Here is a 22,403-nt window from a genome sequence, read left to right on the forward strand (position 1 = left end):
GAAATTGTTTGGAATTCTCCGGTCGCTGACGACGACAGTTTGACAGCTCTGTCAGGCCCGCGGCGTTTCCGCGACAACACTAACACACACGTACACACACACACACACACACACACTGCGTACATGCTAGTCGCTCATGAAGACACTCTCTAAAGCATCTAACACATGAAAACAATGACTGAGAAACACAAAACAACCCAAACAAACGCCCACTGATAATAACATGCACACACACACACACACACACACACACAGCTACCCAGAATGCAACGCACACAATAAACACTAAACAAGTACACACAAACACACACACAGTAACTTGACCTGCCATCAAAGCAGAGACAGCAAACTATGAATGAAATTAAGGAAACAAGAGAAAGAAAACAAACACTTCCATCTCTTCCTGTTTCACTTTGATTCTTCCTGAAGCTTCAGACTGATTCACTGATGCTGAACACAAAACATGTTTACGCTTTTATACCTTTAATATAATACCCATAATTCCCTCACACTTACCGTAACCCTCAAACTAAGTCGTAATCCTTATAAAGACCTTTGGAGAAGTGAGAAACCAGAGAAAATGTCCTCCACAGATTTCAAAATGTTCAAATTTTCCTAAAATGTCCTGAGTCTCCAAAACTTCCTTCAATTTCCTGGAAAGTCCTCTTCTTAACGAATGTCCACACTTATTGAATATTTCGTCATCTCTTCTCCAAAATTGTCGACAAAATTCCACAATTTCCACATATACGATGATGTCCTCACTGTCCTAAAATGTTGTCACGTCCAGAAACCTCCTCACTTTCCAAACCGTCCATATTTCTTAAAATCAGAATCAGAATCAGCTTTATTGTCCATGTATGCATTCATGGACTTTGACTCCGGTTTTCACTTTGGTCTAAACGTACATACACAAGTTTACAAATAAACAAGTTAAAATGTTATTGCCTTCCAAAACTGTCCTCACTTTCTAACATGTCTTCACTTTACTTTTCACGCTTCCATGTGTCTCTCAACTCTTCTACCCGTCTCTCAACTCTTCTACCCGTCTCTCAACTCTTCTACCCGCCTCTTAACTCTTCTACCCGCCTCTTAACTCTTCTACCCGTCTCTCAACTCTTCTACCCGCCTCTTAACTCTTCTACCCGGCATCTTAACTCTTCTACCCGTCTCTTAACTCCTCTTCTACCCGTCTCTTAACTCTTCTATCCTTCTCTTAACTCTTCTACCCGTCTCTTAACTCTTCTACCTGCCTCTTAACTCTTCTATCCGCCTCTTAACTCTTCTACCCGCCTCTTAACTCTTCTACCCGTCTCTTAACTCTTCTACCCGCTTCTTAACTCTTATACCCGCCTCTTAACTCTTCTACCCGCCTCTTAACTCTTCTACCCGCATCTTAACTCTTCTACCCGTCTCTTAACTCCTCTTCTACCCGTCTCTTAACTCCTCTTCTACCCGTCTCTTAACTCTTCTACCCGTCTCTTAACTCTTCTACCCGTCTCTTAACTCTTCTATCCGCCTCTTAACTCTTCTACCCGCCTCTCAACTCTTCTACCCGTCTCTCAACTCTTCTATCCGCCTCTCAACTCTTCTACCCGCCTCTTAACTCTTCTACCCGCCTCTTAACTCTTCTACCCGCATCTTAACTCTTCTACCCGTCTCTTAACTCCTCTTCTACCCGTCTCTTAACTCCTCTTCTACCCGTCTCTTAACTCCTCTTCTACCCATCTCTTAACTCTTCTATCCGCCTCTTAACTCTTCTATCCGCCTCTCAACTCTTCTACCCGCATCTTAACTCTTCTACCCGTCTCTTAACTCCTCTTCTACCCGTCTCTTAACTCTTCTATCCTTCTCTTAACTCTTCTATCCTGCTCTTAACTCTTATATCCTTCTCTTAACTCTTCTACCCATCTCTTAACTCTTCTACCTGTCTCTTAACTCTTCTATCCACCTCTTAACTCTTCTATCCGCCTCTTAACTCTTCTATCCGCCTCTTAACTCTTCTATCCGCCTCTTAACTCTTCTATCCACCTCTTAACTCTTCTACCCACCTCTTAACTCTTCTATCCGCCTCTTAACTCTTCTATCCACCTCTTAACTCTTCTACCCACCTCTTAACTCTTCTATCCACCTCTTAACTCTTCTATCCGCCTCTTAACTCTTCTATCCACCTCTTAACTCTTCTACCCACCTCTTAACTCTTCTATCCACCTCTTAACTCTTCTACCCACCTCTTAACTCTTCTATCCGCCTCTTAACTCTTCTATCCGCCTCTTAACTCTTCTACCCGCCTCTTAACTCTTCTACCCGCATCTTAACTCTTCTACCCGTCTCTTAACTCCTCTTCTACCCGTCTCTTAACTCTTCTACCCGTCTCTTAACTCTTCTATCCGCCTCTTAACTCTTCTACCCGTCTCTTAACTCTTCTATCCGCCTCTTAACTCTTCTATCCGCCTCTTAACTCTTCTATCCGCCTCTTAACTCTTCTACCCGCCTCTTAACTCTTCTACCCGTCTCTTAACTCTTCTACCCGTCTCTTAACTCTTCTACCCGCCTCTTAACTCTTCTACCCGTCTCTTAACTCTTCTACCCGTCTCTTAACTCTTCTACCCGCCTCTTAACTCTTCTATCCGTCTCTTAACTTCCTGTCTTAACTAACCCCGCCTGCACCTCTTCCTCGCTCCTCATCATCCTTTCCATCCCTCCATCATTGTCTTCTTGTCAGCTACATTGAAATAAAACACATCTCCACCATCTTTTTTTTTCTCCTTTTACTACTTGCTCTTCCCAACTCTTCCCTCGTCTCACACCTCCTCATCCTGCCACTGCGAGTGATTCTCACTAAAATAAAAACTAAACAGAGAAGAAGAAAGCAGAGGAAGCGAGCGTTGCTTCCCTCCCCCGAGGCGGCGTTCCTCATTATGCGGCGAGCAGAGCGGCCCTTTACTGACTCAGACAGATGAAGCAGATACAACACTCGCACAGATTGTTTTCTCTTGTCGTTTCTCCACTCCCTCCTCCTTCCCCTTTCCCTCCCCCGTTTCCGTCTTGTTCTCATACTAATGTTAACTAAACGCTTTGTAAAACAGGATCTCTCGGGGCGTGGAAGACGAGAAAACAGACAAATCGGTGAGGAAGGAGCGACGTGGCGGCACTGCGGGGCTGCGTTCAACACCGGGACAGTTACGGAGCGTTTGAAGTGTCAGGTTTGCTTTCTGTCACGCGGCGCTGACGGAGCGCGTGGGAGTGTTATGGAGAGCCGTTCTGACATTCAGTCACTTGAGGAAACTCGAATTACAGGAATCTATTATTCACTTATAGCTCGTCATAATTCCAGTCAACACTGGATATAATAAAATGTAGCAGGTATCATGTGAAATTGTGCAAATCTAAATATTGGAGAAGGATATTGATACCTACATTAGTTGCGGAGACATTTCACAAAGTAAATATTAAGTTATAATGGCTCAAAATGTAATTAAAGTGAGTGTACTGCAGTTGAGCATTGACCATCATACTCAGTTTGAAGTCCAGCTCCAGCTGTGCGTGGTATCACGTAGGTCAAAAACTAGTTACACTGGGAGGCTCCCAGTTGGACTGTGGACACAAGGTGAGGATGGTGTTTGGTGTTTCTCCTTTAAAAGTTAAAGAGTGGTTGACTGAAAATCTGTTTCACTCTCTGCTTTAAAAGTTACAAGTCTGTTGCACCTTTGACCACGGATGGGTGTAGTTGGGTGTGGTCGGATGATGTCACGGTGTGCTGACACAGTGTGGAGTACACTTCCATATCACCGCAGCAAGGCGGGGGGGGGGGGGGGGGGGGGGGGGGTCAGCAAAAACAGGGTTTTCAGTGAACCCAAAAAACCTCCGGCAGGATTTAAAAGCATGTTTTCTTAAAACAATCGCCAAATCTACATTTATCACAACCAGAAACTGTAAATAAAAAGTCATTATTGTCAGATTTTCATCTTTCCGACGATCAACACATCATGTGTGACAAACGCCTGTCAGAAAAAGCAGCTAAAACTAAGCTTAAAATTGTGATATTTCATCAAAAACATTGTATTCTACATGTCTCATTTAAAATGTCGCCCCAAATAAACATTTTGTATTAAACAGATTCTGTAAAAAACATTCTGAGCTCATCGGTGCAACTACGAAGCCGTGATGACTCAGTTAAGACCAAAATTTCGTGAAACTTCGACTGACCTGCTGCTGAACAGAGAGCAGAGAGGAGAGAGGAGGGGTTAGAAGTAGAGGTTGTAAAAATACAAGTAGTTCAATATATAAAGCACGGAGAGCCTCCATTATGTTTTCCAACATTGGTAACACTTGGAAAAATGTTGGATATTTAGATTTCATTGCTTTCAAATTTTTGTAAAATAAATTATCCATTTTTTCTTTTTTGATTGATGTCATTCTAACTGTGTTATTGTGCACTAAAGACATGTTCTAGTTCTCTCTACTTCTAGCCACGGCTGCTCTGTTTCCATAGAGGAGCAGGACTTTTATGTTACAGTGAGAATCAAGACCCCATAGAGTGAAATGTGACAGGAGCAAAGAAAAGCCCCAAAACTACTTGGTGCTCAGAGGGTTAAGTTGCTCCATCTGTGTTTGTTTGTATTTTCAAAAATATTCTTGTTATTTTATCAGGACTTGGGATGCGTCCGGAATCGCCTACTATGCACTACGTACCTGAGCAAATCGATGATTTGTGAGGTCTGAACTAATTTAAAAAATATATTGAAGTAAATTCTTATACTTCCATTGAAGCGTTATTGACACTGCAGAGCCGTCTCTCTTTGTCTGTTATGAATGTTGTCGAATGCAGGTCAAAGTTCACCCATGAACTTTACTTTGCCCATGAGCAACACTTCTAATTGCAGAGATTCATTAGAATAAAGTGAATTTGCAGCAGAATTTTAAATGCTGAAGTGACCTTTATTCTGTCGGTTGTTTACACTTTTATGTATTTTTTTTTCTGATTATGAAGCACTTTGTGTCTTTGTTTTGAAAAGTGCTACACAAATGATCATAATTATTATCATAATTACTTCAAACTGAATGTATATTTTTTGATAATGACCAGGTTTTAGAGCAGACCTCTTGGTGCTCAGTACACTGTTGGTTAAAACACATGCAGTCCAGTCAGACTTTAAATGGAAGGATTTGCCATCATCCTCCACTTTCATCTCTCTCTCTCTCTCTCTCTCTCTCTCTCTCTCTCTCTCTCTCTCTCTCTCTCTCTCTCGCTCTCTCTCTCTCTCTCTGCTGCTGCAACGGCGATAGCAGCTGTAACCACTGTCTCTAATTCATCATCCGCCATACAGCGGAAGGGGGGAAGGAGGAAGAGAAGGGAGTGGGAGAGAGAGGAAAGGAAAGGAAGGAGGAAGGGGTAAGAGAAGACGGAAAGTGGGAAATGATGGGGGGGGGGGGGGGCAACAGGAAAGAGAAGAGGAGAGGGCAGTAGGGAAGGTGAGAAAAGGTGGGAAGAAAGTAGAGGAGTCAGAGTCGAGAGAGAACAGTAAAGAGGAAAATGGAGGAAGATGGCAAAAGAAGACAGAGAAGAGAGAAAGGAAGTAAACAGAGAAAAGGGCGAGAGGAAAAGGAAACATTAGAATTGGGAAGCGAGAGAAAGAAATGAGATAAAGGTAAAACATGAATGAAAAGAAGACAATAGGAAGGACGGTGAGGATTTTGAGTAAGAGGAGGAAAGGAAGGAGAGATTGAGGGAAGGGGTGAGGAAATGAAAGGTTGAATGAGTCATATTGGCAGCCGTCACCTTTCAGTCAGAGACTGTTGGATTTATGAGGTGATTCAGTAACACTCGTCTTTTTTCATCCTGCAGAGACACTGAAACCAAACCATCAGTGAGCAGCTTCACAGCTCCACCTGCTGCCATTCATTCATTCATTCTAATTGGTCCATCCTGCAGAGACACTGAAACCAAACCATCAGTGAGCAGCTTCACAGCTCCACCTGCTGTCATTCATTCATTGATTCTAATGGGTTCATCCTGCAGAGACAATGAAACCAAACCATCAGTGCGCAGCTTCACAGCTCCACCTGCTGTCATTCATTCATTGATTCATTCTAATGGGTTCATCCTGCAGAGACACTGAAACCAAACCATCAGTGAGCAGCTTCACAGCTCCACCTGCTGTCATTCATTCATTCTAATGGGTCAGTTTGGATATTTTTTAATATATAGAAAATTGGTAAAAAACCTTTTAAAAATAATTAATAGAATGATCCAATTTATTGATCTGGTAGTTATTTATTCTAGAAGACTTAATGTTATATTTAACTTGATTACTAATCAATGAAAATAAATGATTCATATGTAATACAAGTAGTTAAGTATGTAGGTTTTTATCTGCTTTTTAAAACCAGAAGATGTAAAAGAGCAATGTTTCTTTTCTCTCTCTCTCCCAATTAAATTTATTTTGGCTTAAATTCAGAATTGAGGTATTTTGCGTGAGATCAGTAAATAATTCAGTCTGACCTTCATTTTCTTTACAACTGAACCAAAACCAGAAATCTCAACTGAGCTGAACTCACAGCAGAAAAAGAAAAACATGTAACATCCAATTATTTCCAAACTCATCCCACACACTGCTGCACTGGACACACACACACACACAGACACACACACAGATGTAAATCAGCTAATATATGAATAACCAATTACTGTCCAATACATTCGAAGTAAATTACTGAAACATTACACTGCAGCCACAGAGGACTGAAAAACACAAACACAAACAAAACAAGTGTTTTCCTTCACAAGTGCATGCGTGTGTGTGTTTTCTTGCTGTGTATGTAAAGCACTTATATTTCTTTAATTTAAATCACAGAAGACAGCGCAGTGCTGCCAAAACTGCAATTTATGCTCAATCAAAACAATGGATTGTTCTGTGTGTGTGTGTGTGTGTGTGTGTGTGTGTGTGAGGACACACCACATCCTTCATGTAAGTGACTGTGACGACACCAAGAAACTCTGGAGAACACAACATACTACAGACTCAGAGTGAACAATTTAAGCTTCAGTTTTCATTTGCATACACACGACTTTGTGCATATTTTCATTGAATGTGTGTGTGTGTGTGTGTGTGTGTGTGTGTGTGTGTGTGTGTGTGTGTGTGTGTGTGCGCTCTGAGTGTGAGTGATAACCGCGGAGGGAGGCTCCTCAAAGTCGGGGATGAAACACCAACAGGCAGCGTGACCAAAGACGGCGCTCGCCGAGCCGAGTCTGGCCACACCAGATTACTGCTGTTAACACTCACACTCTGTGTGTGCATTACATTCTACTGTGTATGTGTGTGTGTGTGTGTGCGTGTGTGTGTCACATGTTATTGTGTCTCGCTCTTGTTTTGCTCTTCTTCGTCTCTATATGCATTGATGCTGATTTGAGGGTTCAGAGAACACTCTTGTGATTGAGGGCGTCTGACGTGGATGAATGGATGAATCTTTGTTCACACCTGAAGGACAACCGCAGTACTTTACATGATCACACCAACAGATGCTGTTTTATGTGACAAACATTTCTACGAGGAACTTTAATTTGGTGTTGATTCTGTCGCCCCCTGTGGACTAAAGTGGTAGTGTCTCTGAGCACAAGAGTCCCTTTAGAAAACCTCTCATTCTACTGCAGCAGGGTCTGACAGTCTGCCCCTCTCAGTCCTGGTTCTGGTTCTCCCGTGCCTCCCTTCCCTCCAGCAATACATCCTGGGTCTCCAGCAGAGAGCAGAATCTCTGCTCCTGGAGGAGGAGGAGGAGGAGGAGGAGGAGATGCTGCTGCTGCCGGGAGCGGAGCTCTCCTCCGGAGCTCCGGATCTGGGTGTGTCCACGATGGACCGGTCTCTGCTGGAGGATCTGGGTCTGTCCACGGTGGACCGGTCTCTGCTGGAGTCTGAGCTGAAGGAGTTTCTGGTGAACCTGCATGAGTTCATCTGGTTTCACCAGAATCCGACCCGGTGGCTCCGATGACGAACATTAATAACTCTATAGAAATAGACCATCTTCTCTCTGATGGTCTCTTTACTGATGGAGGTCTGATAGAGGATCAGGACTAAACTGACACTGGTTATAGAGGATCAGGACTAACTGAGACTGGTTCAGGACCAGATAAAAGTTCCTCACAGTTACTTCAATTTGATAGAATCAGGTTGGTTGTTGGGTCAAACAAACACAGGACTTTCACTCAGGGGACCGGCGTTCGTGTCCCGTGTGAAACCAAAGTAGTGACGACGTTACACGAGACGCTACATCACGGAGTCACATGATGTTACGTCTGTAGCTGACATTACGTTACAAGTACGTAACGCAAACCTTTAAGATTTAATTCAGGATCCACTACAGTGACCGGCTTCTGCCTAAGTGGGAGAATATGAGGAGTTGGGATGAGATCAAGTCTAACGTAGACGTACCTGTTGTTCCTCGCCAGCTGACTGTAGTGCCTCCTGCTGGCCGACGAGGGGTAGTGCAGGCTGCTCAGCTTTACGGCCATCTGCTCTGCCAGGGCGGCTCGCTGGGCTTCACACTGCCCGGGGATCAGCTCAGCCTGGAAGACACAGAGCAGGACATACGGGCGTCAATCACACGACATGCTGTAGATATTCATGATCCCCAACACGGAGGCTGTGGTTACTAGGAAGAGTTCACAATCAAACATGTTTTATTCGTTTTTATTTTTGTAATTGTCGTCTGGCTAAACCTTTATATCTTATTGACCTTTTCTTTAACACCACCTATGGGACAAACAGAAACAGCGAGATGTAATGAACGATGCAGCCTGTAGGGGGGGCTAACAGCAGCTTTTGAAGATTCATCAGTTTAAATAAAAAACAACTGAATCTGAACCATTTTAGTCATTTTCAAGAGTTGGAATAATGTTTGGTTGCAAAGATCACTGCTACGAACATGAAGAAGAATATAAAAGTTCAGTCTGGTCTCATCCAGTGTTTGTTCTTCCACGTAATTATGAATGAAGAAGTACAAAGAACGCAAAAGCCCACACAGGAAACTAGAAGTTAACAATGGTGATTTTGTCTCGTGACGTTCGTACTTCAATAACGGCATTTCTCACATATATGTGCGATGCTGACGGGTTAGTGGAACTTTTCACTTCACAGTCAAACGACTTCATTTGCTTCAGTGTTCCCTCTAAAACAACTGTGCACACGCCGGTGAAAAGCACCAGCGCACGTGCAGCGTTGTATGGTTCCGGTTCTGGTTCTGACTGTAACAGCAACATTTAAATATGACGAATGCAACACATATGAAAAAAAAACATGTATTTTGAGATGCACGTTTTGCTGTTTAATGTCCTTATTTCTGATATAGCAACTGACGGCAACCAAAGGCCAAGAATCGGTTGCAAACCGATGAGCCCTGAATGTCGTTGGAGCAGAATCGGAGTAAAGCAGCCCAGCGACCTGATGGTGACGTCCTACCCGTCAAGTCGTGTCGATTAGCTGTTTATTGTGGATGGATGAGATTCAGATGTGCCATATTTTTTGACGGACGCGGCCTTTAAAGCCCCACGAGCGGCCAACAAGCCACTAGAAAAGCACTCCACGCTTATCCTGCGCTCTCATCTCGGCTAACGGACACACACACACACACACTCACTCATACATCCATACGAACATGCATACGCATATAAATGTATATAAACACACACACGCACAAATTACCTATGAAGCCACAAACGCACATCTAGCATGAAGCCCAAATTACCTCTCATACACAAACACACACTCTTCAAACCTGCACAAATGTTCCCATAAAGACACACACACACACACACACACAAATCGACCATGAATTGCTCCACACTCGTGAAAAAAAAATCTAAATAAACACGCACACACATCATAGCGAGTCGCTCTCGGTATCCAGACACAATCATATAGAGGCACTCAGCGCGCCGCTCACATGTAATTGCATACAAACTATATGGAGATGAGGCTTCAATTGAACCAATGAAGGCAGAGTGAGAATGTACAAACAGCGACACACACACACAAATATGACCGCTGCCTTTTTTTTCCTCATTCAGTAACAATCTGAATAAAGTGTCGTCGCGTTCGCCGTCCGATCTACTTAGCGGACTCGCGGAAGGATCTGGAAAGGTCATCCAATCTGTGGGAGGCAGAGCCGCTCAATCAGAGAGCTAATAAACAAACAGGCGATACACAATCAACAGGCTGTGTGTGTGTGTGTGTGTGTGTGAGAGAGTAGTTTTTGTTTGTGTGTGTTGCTATTACAGAAATGAAACTAACTGGAAGCTCTCAGAGAAAATTTTTCTCACTTTGTGTAAATGTCTCTCCACTTGCATTCATTACTGGTCTCTTGGTTGCGTTTGCAGCCGTTTGCTGGCTGGTTAGTCCGTCACTGAGTCAGTAAATCAGTCCAGTTGTTCATTAGCTGCTGAGATTGTTCTTTTCTTTTGCTAATTTGTTCCCTCGTGCGGTTGGTAACTCTGAATGTGGGACGCCGGACTGCATTCAGAAACGCTTTAATTTAACTTCTACTTCCTGTGAGGTGGGAGGGACCTTTATGAGCAGCTGTCACGTGATCAGCTGATTAATCACGCGCGCATGATCAGTCAGAACGGTGGAGGAGACAATATTTGTTTGATCTCTGTGGGAAAATATTCGCATTTCCAGCTGCAGGTAAGACATTAAATAAAAACCTACAAAGATACAGTTAAGAGTGAGATTACAGGAGAAGCTGCTGGTACCGTCGTGCATCAGAGAATACACAAAACAAAGGAAACCAAGATCAGAAGTTACATTCAGACAGGAAAAATGAAGGATTTTGCAAACGATGTCGATTAAAGCTTCATTCCTGTCGTCGAACACTTCAATCACGAGAGCAGCAGGTGGTCAGCTGAAACTATTATGACGAATAATAAATATTCTTTCAGATGAAATATTGGTCATCGTGTAGTTTTAAAGTTGACAAAAACTTTGAAACTGTAAATGTAGATTTGGCAGCGTTTCGTGGCCACGACGTCGGTGAGAAACTCGTATTTATTCAGTTCCTTTTTTACGAGGTGAACGCATCTTCTGGTTGTAAATTACTTTTTCATTCTGAACAGCTGACTCAAGCCAGAATGAAACACACACACACACACACAGAGTGAAGCAATTTCTCCTGGACGCCTTGAGGACAGAACTGGAACACAATGTATTTTTAAAAACACGCGCACACCCACCCACACACACCCACCCACACACACACTCACACACGCACACACACACACACACACACAGTGATGTGTTGGGCTGATTCCCACTCTGAAGGATCTTCAAGGATTTCTGTCAGAAATTATTTCTCTTCAAACTAGACTCATGGCTCCATCTGCTAGTGTGTGTGTGTGTGTGTGTGTGTGTGTGTGTGTGTGTGTGTAGTGAACTGTAAAATGGATCAAAAGTAAACAAACTGCTTGTGCTTGATTTGCTCAGTTAAGCATTCTCTGTAATTGTGAATTTCTCCCCCACATGTTTGATGTTTATTTTATTTATTTTATTATTATTTCTATTTTTTGTCTTAGACAAGGATATGTGTGTTAGACGCTTCCAGAGGAAAAGACACACACACACACACACACACACATACATGGTTGACTGTGTGACTTGTGTTGTTGTTCTGGTAACAGTTTACTCATCATCCTAAACATCTGGAATACGATTGTTGAGACGATCAGACAGTAAACGGACATTCAGTTCAGCCAAATTATCGGACACTCAGTTTCTACATCCTGTACACTGATACAGGAAGTGAGCACACACAGAACATCTGCGGGGAAATGTCTATATTTCAAGGATTGTGTGTCTTGTCCCATGCATGTGTGTGTGTGTGTGTGTGTGTGTGTGTGGTATTTTGAATGTAACAGCTTCAGTGTTTCCAGTCTTGTCTTTAACGCTGCTGATAGACACAAGAACCAATAAGAATCTGCCTCATTTGATGAATATGTAGACCGTCCCCTGACACACACACACACACACCCACACATCTGCTTGTGTGCGTGTGTGTGTGTGGGTGTGTGTGTGTGTGTGCTGTTCTTCGATGGGCTGAATCAAGTCATTTTGCGGCTTTTTGTTTACATGTCAGGGCCAATTTACCCAGCATCCCTAGAAACCCTCACAACCACATCCCTCGAGGTGTGTGTGTGTGTGTGTGTGTGTGTGTGTGTGTGTGTGTGTGTGCCCATTGCATGTTTACATGTTTCAAAAATGTATGTGTGTGTGTGTGTTTTGCTGGAAAGCTTGCTGGTTGATTTGTGCAAAGAAAATGTGCCCTATACGTGTGTGCATGAGTCCAAATGTGCTTGTTTGTTTGTCCGTTTGCGTGTGTGTGTGTGTGTGTGTGTGTGTGTGTGTCTCCTGGGGTTTTCCCGGGGCTATAACTGCCAATCAGACAGCAGTGTTGGGACTGAGAGCTGAGCAGCAGCAGCGTACAGACACACTTCAGGATCTGCTCTTCAACACGACTCATTAAAAGCAAACCATCAGATAATAAATCAATACACTAATCAATAGTCTCATCAATCATGTGACCGGAGTCAGATCTCTGCTGCACACGGTATAAGTGGTCTCCGCTGTGCCTCCTGTCCGTCTAACACCTTCATGTGAACGAGTTGTTGTGTGACGATTGTTGCCGGGAGCGTCGCCCAAAAACATGGTTTGAAGAATCCTTCAGGTGTTTGTCACATGGAGGGAAAGTGTGTTAATGTTTCCCACCAGTCAGCTGGTGCTTTAAATACATTGGTCAAGATCAAACTCTCTGACATCATCACTCATATTAATCATATTCAGAATCTATTTTCTGAATTAGTTCTTATTCTGAATGGATCATCTTCAGGTTGATCTTTTGAATCCACATTTGACGGCAATTTCTTTAGACATCAGTGTGTGTGTGTGTGTGTGTGTGTGTGTGTGTGCGTATGAGTGTGTGAGGCTCAGGTCAATACTGGAGGGGAGATATTCCAATAACGTGGTGTTTTTGTCGTGATAGAGCGGAGCAGTGGGTAATGATATAGGATCAATAATGTATATGAGACGGCTGAACACACGCACGCACACACACACGCACGCACACACCTTTGCGTGTCGATACTGTAATACAGTTTCATTTGTGCGAAGAAGATGAACGAATGCTCCGATTTCATCTTTGAGAGTAGAATACATAATTGCCGGCAATAGTAAAAAAACACCCACACGTGCACACACACGTGCACACACACACACACACACACACACACACACACACACACACACACACACACACACACACACACACACACACACACACACACACACACACACACACACACACACACACACACACACACACACACACACACACTGTGTATTTTCTGAATCAGTTCTTATTCTGAATGGATCATCTTCAGGTTGCTCTTTTGAATCCACATTTGAAGGCAATTTCTTTAGACATCAGTGTGTGTGTGTGTGTGTGTGTGTGTGTGTGTGTGTGTCTTGTCCGCAGGCTGGTTGTGTTGTCCAGATGTTTCTACTGAAGTTTTCATTTGCAGCTAAAATCAACTAAACAAACCTCCAGCTCACCTCCTCTCCTTTTTCTGACCTTCTATACCCCTCCTCCTGCTCCTGCTCCTCTTCCTCCTGCTCCTCCTCATCTTCCTCCTGCTCCTCCTCCTCCTCCCTCTCCTCCATCTATCTCCTCATTTATTTCATTCTGCAGCAGTTGAGGAGGAATTTATAAAGAACGTATCATCAGAAACAGCTGTAGAGCCTGACGTTCGTGTTGTTTCTCTCTGTTTATCTTCTAAAGAAGCATTTGGGTATTTTTCATCTTGGATCTTATTCTAATAACAAATGAATAAATAATTAAAGTAATTATAATTAAATATAATAAATATAATAATAAACACGCTGTCTGGATTAGCTACTGAAGTTAATTGCAGAGGGAGCTGCTTAAGACTTAAAGTCATTGTTGTGCAGCTGACTGTGAAAGAAAATCCTTCACCTTGGAAATAGTTAAAAATCCTAATATGGTCACTTCCTGTTCACTGGTTGCAAATAAACAAGATGGCGACGGCCGAAACGTTGAACTCAAGGCTTCAAAACCAATGAGTGAGTCCACTTCTTATAAACGGTCTATGCTCATAATTCACACAAAGAAAGAGTGAGTAAACTCCTCCAAACAAGAATACAAATCAAACGAATAATGACAAATATATTTAAATATGTGTTGATGCTTCAAACATTTGGTATCTACCTGCCACAGTGTCAAAGGTCGTATGTTGTTCTCTGAAGATGCTGATTTGGCTCCATGTGGACTTGTTTGTGCCCCACTGATCCACATCACCACCTCCCTCTAAAACTCCCACAATCCCCCTGTGATCCCGTCTCACCTCCAGGCCCAGCTCTCTCCTGTCTGTCTGCGACCTCATCGCTCAGTCTCTCTCATCAGGATCAGATTTTTTTTTTTTATGTTGGTTAATTATTTCCTAATTAGTGTGCGTGTTAATTAGAATAGTGGCTAATGTTAATTAGCTGTATTAATGGGAGCTGCTGTAACACCTGCCCCCAGCGCCGGGCCAGACATCTTCATCTCAAACCATCGTCAGCTTCCTGACTCGGATTGTTGATGGAAACTGTAAGAAAAAACATCTTCTACTAGTTATGGATTAGAGATTTGATATTAAAGGTTGGAGTTTTTGTAGGAAACAATGTCAAATTTATCTGGAAATATAAAAACATGACATTCGATGTCAGTTCAGTTCTGTCTGTCTTTAGAAGTTCTGAGTCTTCATTTAGATAAATTAGCTTTAAGGCTCTAAAACCGTTTTAGCTTTAATTCATTGCACGTATTAAAATGTGTTACATACAGGAGACGATGTAGTCGTCGTGACGTCACTCGTTGTTTTTGTTGTTTTTAAACCTCGAGTTCGGCGTTTCGGCCGTCGCCATCTTGTTTTTTTTGCAACCAGTGAACAGGAAGTGACCATATCTGGACTGAGGAGGAGTGACATAGAGACGCCGTATACGTCTCTGGTAGAGACCTGTCAATCACCGTGTAGCCCCGCCCTAAAGCATCCCCTGCTTTATGGTCTGTTTGACTCTAAATGGACCATAATGTACTAAATGAACATCATGCTGTATTGAAGAAGACTTGAAACTAGAGATTGAGACCATAAACTCATGTTTACAATGTTTACTGAGGTAATAAATCAAGAGAGAAGTAGAGTCATTTTCTCATAGACTTCTATACAACCAGAGGAGTCGCCCCCTGGTGGACACTAGAGAGAATGCAGGTAAATGTTGTGGAGCAGAAACTTCACAACATTTCAGAAACCTTGTCATGCTCAAAGGCACTTTGGCAGTCACCGTTTCTCCTTCTATTCTTGTTTTTTTAAAACAAACGCTGGTTGATTTTTATACTCAGGGATTCAGCAGCATTTTAGCATCTTAAACGCACGCACGCGCACACGCACGCACACACACACACACACACACACACAGGTTGCTGACACGTCAGACAAAATTAGCTGATCTCCCAGCATGCTCTAGTGATGCAGACCTAAAACACTATTAAGAAAAAAACGACAACCGACCCAAAGAAAGTGATGATCACCTGAAAAATCAATAACATCTCTTCAGTCCCACACACACACACACACACACACACACACACACACACACACACACACACACACACACACACACACACACACACACACACACACACACACACACACACACACACACACACACACACACACACACACACACAGAACAATAGTGTATTTTAAATTAAAGACACAGCAGCATGGAGGAGGAAACGTCTCTGATTGGCTCAGAGATGCTGAATGACAGACAAGGTCAGGCTCACTTCATCGTATTCTAGTTTCTACTCACAAACGAAACGATGAGAAATAACTTCTGGTAAATATTATGTGGAGGATGGACGGAGGAGAGCAAAGAGAAGGAAGGAGAGAGGACGAGTGGAGGAGGGAGAGAAAACATCTAAAGTCTCCAGCAGCGTGTTTAGTCATTTATTTAGTGTTTATCTTCTTCTGACGATTCATCAGAGAAACAAGGTGGGAGATTTTATTTAGAAAATGCATTCTGTGTCTCTCACACACACACACACACACACACACACACACACACACACACACACACACACACACACACCAGCTTTAGGGTCTCATTAACGTTGTTTCAGTGATAAATAACTTGAACCGTTCCAGCAGGTAAGATTACATTTCTCTATATCTCTTTACTTTCTGACCCTGCTGCTCCTTTGTGTGTGTGTGTGTGTGTGTGTGTGTGTGTGTGTGTGTGTGTGTGTGCACGTGTTATGGGTTACGACAAGTGAAAACATATTTGAGATGAGTTTGGAAGCAGATATACATTTAAAGAAGTGAAGACATTGTTTAAATTAAATTAGAACAATGTTACACTTTTTGGATATCTGGCAACATTTAAAGAGACATATTTTTTTAAACTAGGACATCTTTAAAAAGTTACGGCATTTTAAGAAATGAAATGCATTTACAGCAAAAAATAGGACATTTCAAAGAAAACTTCTTTTACCGTTTGTTTAAAGATTAAAAGTCTACTTCAGGGTAACGCTTTTAGATTTGGGTTCAGGTTAAAGTTAAATACAAGATGTTAATGAGAGTCCTCATGAGCGCTGGTATGAACACCTGTTATTTGTGTTACATTCCTGAAACAATAAAACATAATAGAAAACATTACAATCCATCGTCAGCAGAATTCACGGAGCTAAACATTCTGCCGATTCCTCCTGCAGCAGGTAGACTGACCTTGTGTTTCATTTACTGATAATTACATGTTTTTTTTCCACAGAGGCTTTAATTAGAATGTTAGAAATATTGATTGCCTCTATCACCTCCCTCCATCCCTCCTTTCCTCCATCCCTCCATCCCTCCTTTCCTCCCTCCACCCTCTATCCCTCCTCCACCAAAGTGTTTGAAAATCAGACAGAAACAGAGACGAGGCAAAGAGAGATAGAAGACACGGAAAAACTAGAATATAAAATAAAAACAATAATAAATATTCTGTTTTATTTTACTTTTCAGAGCCTGTTTTATCATCACACTCGGTGTCACTGCTGAACACAGAACGTTAGCGTCTGCATGTGTGTTTCAGATGATTTCATTATTAAGCTATGAAATATGAAATATGATGGATTAAAAGCAACCTGGAATCATTTAGGAGAAATCCAGTCATTCATGAATTGGAAAACATGTGAGTTTGTTGACACTTCCAATACTAACTTCGTTTAGTCGTATGCTGAATGCTAGCAGCTAACAGTTGAGCTGCTAACACTACAGTTGCACTAATTTCACTTTATTAATAAATCAAATGCCTTCATGTAACTTCAACCAAATCAACTCTGCAGCTCTATGGAGCGTTTTATCCTCTTTTTTGTATCTTTTCTCATCATTTTTTATGTATTTTCCAATGAAAATCCAGCAACACAAGTCAATTTCCGCTCGTTAGACGCAGTCTTTTCAAAATAAACTTCAAAAGAAGCAGCTTAAGTTTAGTAAACAGGTCGTGGTTTGGGTTCAAAATAACAACAGAAATCAACATGTTTCTTCTCGTGTCGCACCATGAACAAACAGCTGGTGAAAGACGCGTCGGTCTACGAACAAATTGATTTCGTAGGATATCTACAAATTACGGTGCATTATTTTTCATCGGTTTATCTACGAATGCTGGATGAGACCCGGCTGGACAGTTAGACACTAACTGGTGAACATTGGGGAGCCCCAAAGAGCAAAATAGAGATAAAAGAATACAGCTTTAACGAACTAACTTCAGTAAACAATCTGCCACACGTGTGTTACGTTAAACCACTTCAGCTGCTGAAGTTAAGAGCAACAAGTAGTTTAACATTAAGAGATCCAATCAGGAAGTAATGGACGCCGTGAAGACGACGGTATGAATGGACGTTCATCGTTAAGAATGTTGCTAGCAGCTAGGTTCTGACGTAAACCACAGAATAGAGACGTCAAAGAATCCACTGTTCATTAATTAGCAACTTGATAATTAATTACATCTGTGAGTCATTATCACAAGTGCATTGTGGGACTGGAAATGATGTGGTCTCGTATACAAGCGGAGAGGAAGAAATGGAGAAACGGGGAGAATTAAAGGAATGATCAGCCGAGCTCACGGACCCGCTGACTTTATTTTCTGCAGGCCGAAGCAGAAAGACTTCGCTCAGTTTTTTTCTTTTTTGATGTTTGATTAATTATTTTGGTGCCAATCCATTTCTGCCTCCCTCAATATTTAATTAAAATATCATTTTAAAAACATAATTACGTTTTTAATCCGACTGTGAATGAGTCTCGAGCAAAGCAAAGAAGACTCTCTCCTCTGTCTCACCCTATCGGCAAAATGGAAGCTGCCTGCGGGCTCACACACACACGCACGCACGCACGCACGCACGCACGCACGCACGCACACGCACACGCACACGCACACGCACACGCACACACCTTTTGGTTTCTAGTAATATAAAATGTTGTGATTTCTTCTATAGTGTGTAAACTTCATGACATGGGCTGTACTCTGTGTGAGTGTGAGTGTGAGAGTGTGTGTGTGTGTGTGTGTGTAAACACCCAGCATGCAGCCCGGCGGCTGCTGATGGCCGAGCTAATTATGCATGAAATCAAATATGATTTAAAAAACAACTTCACAAGAATCTCTCTCTTTATGCTACAACACACACACACACTCAGCAGGAGAGAGAGGCAGATGATGGTGATGATTGAGTGTGTGTTTGTTGTGCAGATCTGTATGTGCGCGCGCGTGCGTGCGTGTGTGTGTGTGTGTGTAGGAGACACAGAGGGAAGCCCAACAACAGAAGATGCACAGATTGGTATTTGCTCTTTGTTTTAATAGAAAGGGTGAACTTGTGCTGCTCTGGATTTTATTTCCTGTTTCCTAAAAGACGAACACAAAGTGCAGGATGATAATCCTGAGCCGCAGTTTGGGCGGGATGCTCACTGATTGGCTGCTGTGACACACAATCATTAATGTGATTATAGTTTATATGGTGAATAATATTACTGATCGGACTTGTCAAGAGGTCACTTATCATCTTACATATAATATTAAAAATGACTTTATTGACTTATTTTAGTTTGTTTACTTGATTTTAGCTGACATGCATTATTTTTGGTCCAGTTTATGTCTTTGGTTGAACTTTTATTTTTATTTTTGTTGTCTTGTGTTCAACACTTTGTAAATTATTTTTTACAAATAAGTACACATTTTAAGGTACCTGTAATGCTACTGTATATTCTTATCCCACTACTGTTCTGGAGAAATATTATATTTTCATACGATTGTTATAAATAAAAGCAATATTATGTTGATATTGACCTACTGTTTAAGGAGGCATTCTGAATAATACTTAATAATACTTAACGCTGCAGCCACTGCCAAGGACAAGGGCAGGCTGCAACGCATCATCCGCTCTGCCGAGAGGGTGATTGGCTGCAATCTGCCGTCCCTCCAGGACTTGTTCGCCTCAAGGACCCTGAAGCGAGCAAGGAAGATTGTAGCCGACCCCTCTCACCCTGGACAAAAACTATTTGTGCCCCTTCCATCTGGTAGGAGGCTGAGGTCCATCAGGACCAAGACCTCACGCCACACGAACAGCTTCTTCCCGTCCGCAGTCGGGCTCATTAACAGAGCCCGGGTCCCCCACTGACTCTGTCACCCCAGGACAAATTCCCACCGGTCACTCCCCTGCATCCCTTCTATTTACACTCAACACTTTACACTACACTTACATCTCACTTGTTTATAGTCCTGTCATCTGTTCGTTGTTTATAGTCCTGTTATCTGTTCGTTTGTGCACTTTATTTTATATTTCACTTTATTTTATATTTCATCTTTATTTTATATTTCATTTATTTTATATCTTACTTTATTTTATATCTCTTGTAAATTTTAATATGTTTCTACTTGCACTGATTGTTGTTGATTGTTAAATGTTTGCACCTCCCGTTACGCCAAGTTCCTTGTATGTTCAACATACATGGCAATAAACGGTTCTGATTCTGATTCTGATTCTGGTTGTACCTGTAACCACACCCATCAGTGATGTCACAGGGTCCTGCAGTACACCTGTGCATCACTGCAGCGAGGTGAGACAGTAAACCACTCGAGGTCAGCAGAAACTAGGTTTTAAGTAGGTCTAAGAAACAGTATATAATAATATATAATGTAGCCTTATCAAAGGCGACACAAAGTGAGTAAATAAATAAAGAACTACCTGCACGCTCGGCTGCTTCACATCATTAAAAATGCAGTGGGCTCCTCCAGAATCAAATTACCTTGAGCCGATTCAAAGGCCTCTCATATCCATCACCGAGCACCGTGCGGTCTCCAAAACAAGCAAATTAGATGTGGCGTTCATTTACGTGGCGGGTGGCGGAGGAGAATTAAGATTTTGGGGGTAAATAACACGTAATTAAGGTCCATTCAGACTAATTATCAGTCTTCAGATGTAATCTGAAGGCGAGCGTCTGGGACTGAGATGAACGTGTGACGTGACGGAGAGAGGAGAGCAAGTTCATCGCCCTCCAGTTTATTTGTTCTACTTCTCGATACAAATTCACCTCCTTTTACTCCTCCTCCTCTTCCTCCTCTCTCCCCCCCTCTACCTCCTCCTGCCTGGGCTTTCTGCTCTGTTCAAGGACACCATTCCAGTTATTTTCAATATCACAGACGGAACATAAATCAAAAGTAACGTGTGACACGGCGGCTGCAATCCTCAACCTCCACTGACTGATACACAGAGAGAGGAAAGGATGCAGGGAGAGGAGACAAGGGGGAGGAAAGGATGGAGGGAGAGGAGACAAGAGGGAGGAAAGGATGGAGGGAGAGGAGACAAGAGGGAGGAAAGGATGGAGGGAGAGGAGACAAGGGGGAGGAAAGGATGGAGGGAGAGGAGATAAGGGGGAGGAAAGGATGGAGGGAGAGGAGACAAGAGGGAGGAAAGGATGGAGGGAGAGGAGACAAGAGGGAGGAAAGGATGGAGGGAGAGGAGACAAGGGGGAGGAAAGGATGGAGGGAGAGGAGATAAGAGGGAGGAAAGGATGGAGGGAGAGGAGACAAGAGGGAGGAAAGGATGGAGGGAGAGGAGACAAGGGGGAGGAAAGGATGGAGGGAGAGGAGACAAGAGGGAGGAAAAGATGGAGGGAGAGGAGACAAGAGGGAGGAAAAGATGGAGGGAGAGGAGACAAGAGGGAGGAAAGGATGGAGGGAGAGGAGATAGGAGGGAGGAAAGGATGAAGGAAAGGATGAAGGAAAAGAAGACAAGAGGGAGGTAAAGATGGGGTGAAATCAACCAGATTCAAAAAGAAATCCACTGATTTGAGTAAAATACTAAATGAATGAAGAAGTTGATGAGTTACTTCACTTCAATAGAAGAAATTATCTGATTGGTAGATTATCTTTGACATGAGCCGGATGGAGAGAAGAGGTAAAGGACGGAGAGATGGAGGAAGATAAAGAAAGAGATGAAGGAGGAGAGAACAAAGATGTGATGATGATGATGGAAAACATGTAAAAAGAGAAATGAAAGGAAAACAAAGAAAGGAATAATAAAAGGAGAGAGAGAAGCGCCTCTGGCCTCAGTGTTGTGACAGAAATGCTTTACGGCTGTTGGCATCTGCCACGACGTGCCACCATCGGCCCCGAGGGTCTTCTTCACCGCATTATTGTGGTTGCCACAGCGACAACGACAACAACATCCGCTCCGGGGGGAATTATTTACAAAAATAAATAAATAAAACGGGGCCCCCCAAATTAGCAGGGGGGAGACCGTTAGCATGGCTGCTCAGCTGGGATCGGATTCTGATCGTTTTACAGCCTCGTTAGTCGGCTCGGTCCACGCGGTCCCAGGTATGAACGTCCTCACGGGGGGGATCGCTCAAAGAACTGCGTTTTAAGGCTTTAAAAATGCTAAATTCTCCCCTGCAAAGGCTTTTATTTTGAAAGGTAAGAGCAGAAGGAGATCTGGTCTGCGCTGCCTTTGTCAAGGTTGAAAGGATTAATAAAGTTTGCCCGTCTTTGTTCAGGCTACAGAGCCTCAGAGTCCATATTAAAATAAAGAATATAGACACAACTCAACCCGTTCCGTACGACGTGATTGGTTGATGCTTTTATTCAAAGATGTAAAATCAACCTCATTGTTACAGATGACTAATGTTTCCGTTCTTTGGTGAGAAGAAAAACAGCTCGAAAATAATATATTGGTGTCACGAAAAAATTAACTAATTAAATACATTTTAAATGATGGTCCATTTAGAGTCAAATAGACCATAAAGCAGGGTATGCTTTAGGGCGGGGCTACAC

General features: G+C 42.6%; 1 protein-coding gene across 1 annotated transcript in view; it reads right to left on the minus strand.

Annotated features, from left to right (window-relative positions):
* Nucleotides 1–22,403, minus strand: part of akap6 (A kinase (PRKA) anchor protein 6) — a gene marked incomplete at its 3' end in the record, with an annotated part of 146,633 nt that overhangs the window by 67,144 nt on the left and 57,086 nt on the right. The window contains exon 13 of the mRNA XM_076107405.1: nt 8,430–8,563. Within this exon, the coding sequence (XP_075963520.1) occupies nt 8,430–8,563 (134 nt within the window). The remainder of the gene's footprint in view (nt 1–8,429; nt 8,564–22,403) is intronic.

Source organism: Anarhichas minor, unplaced genomic scaffold, assembly GCF_050575085.1.
Source record: "Anarhichas minor isolate MPS153535 unplaced genomic scaffold, ASM5057508v1 ptg000038l, whole genome shotgun sequence".
In the NCBI taxonomy this organism is placed as follows: domain Eukaryota; kingdom Metazoa; phylum Chordata; class Actinopteri; order Perciformes; family Anarhichadidae; genus Anarhichas; species Anarhichas minor.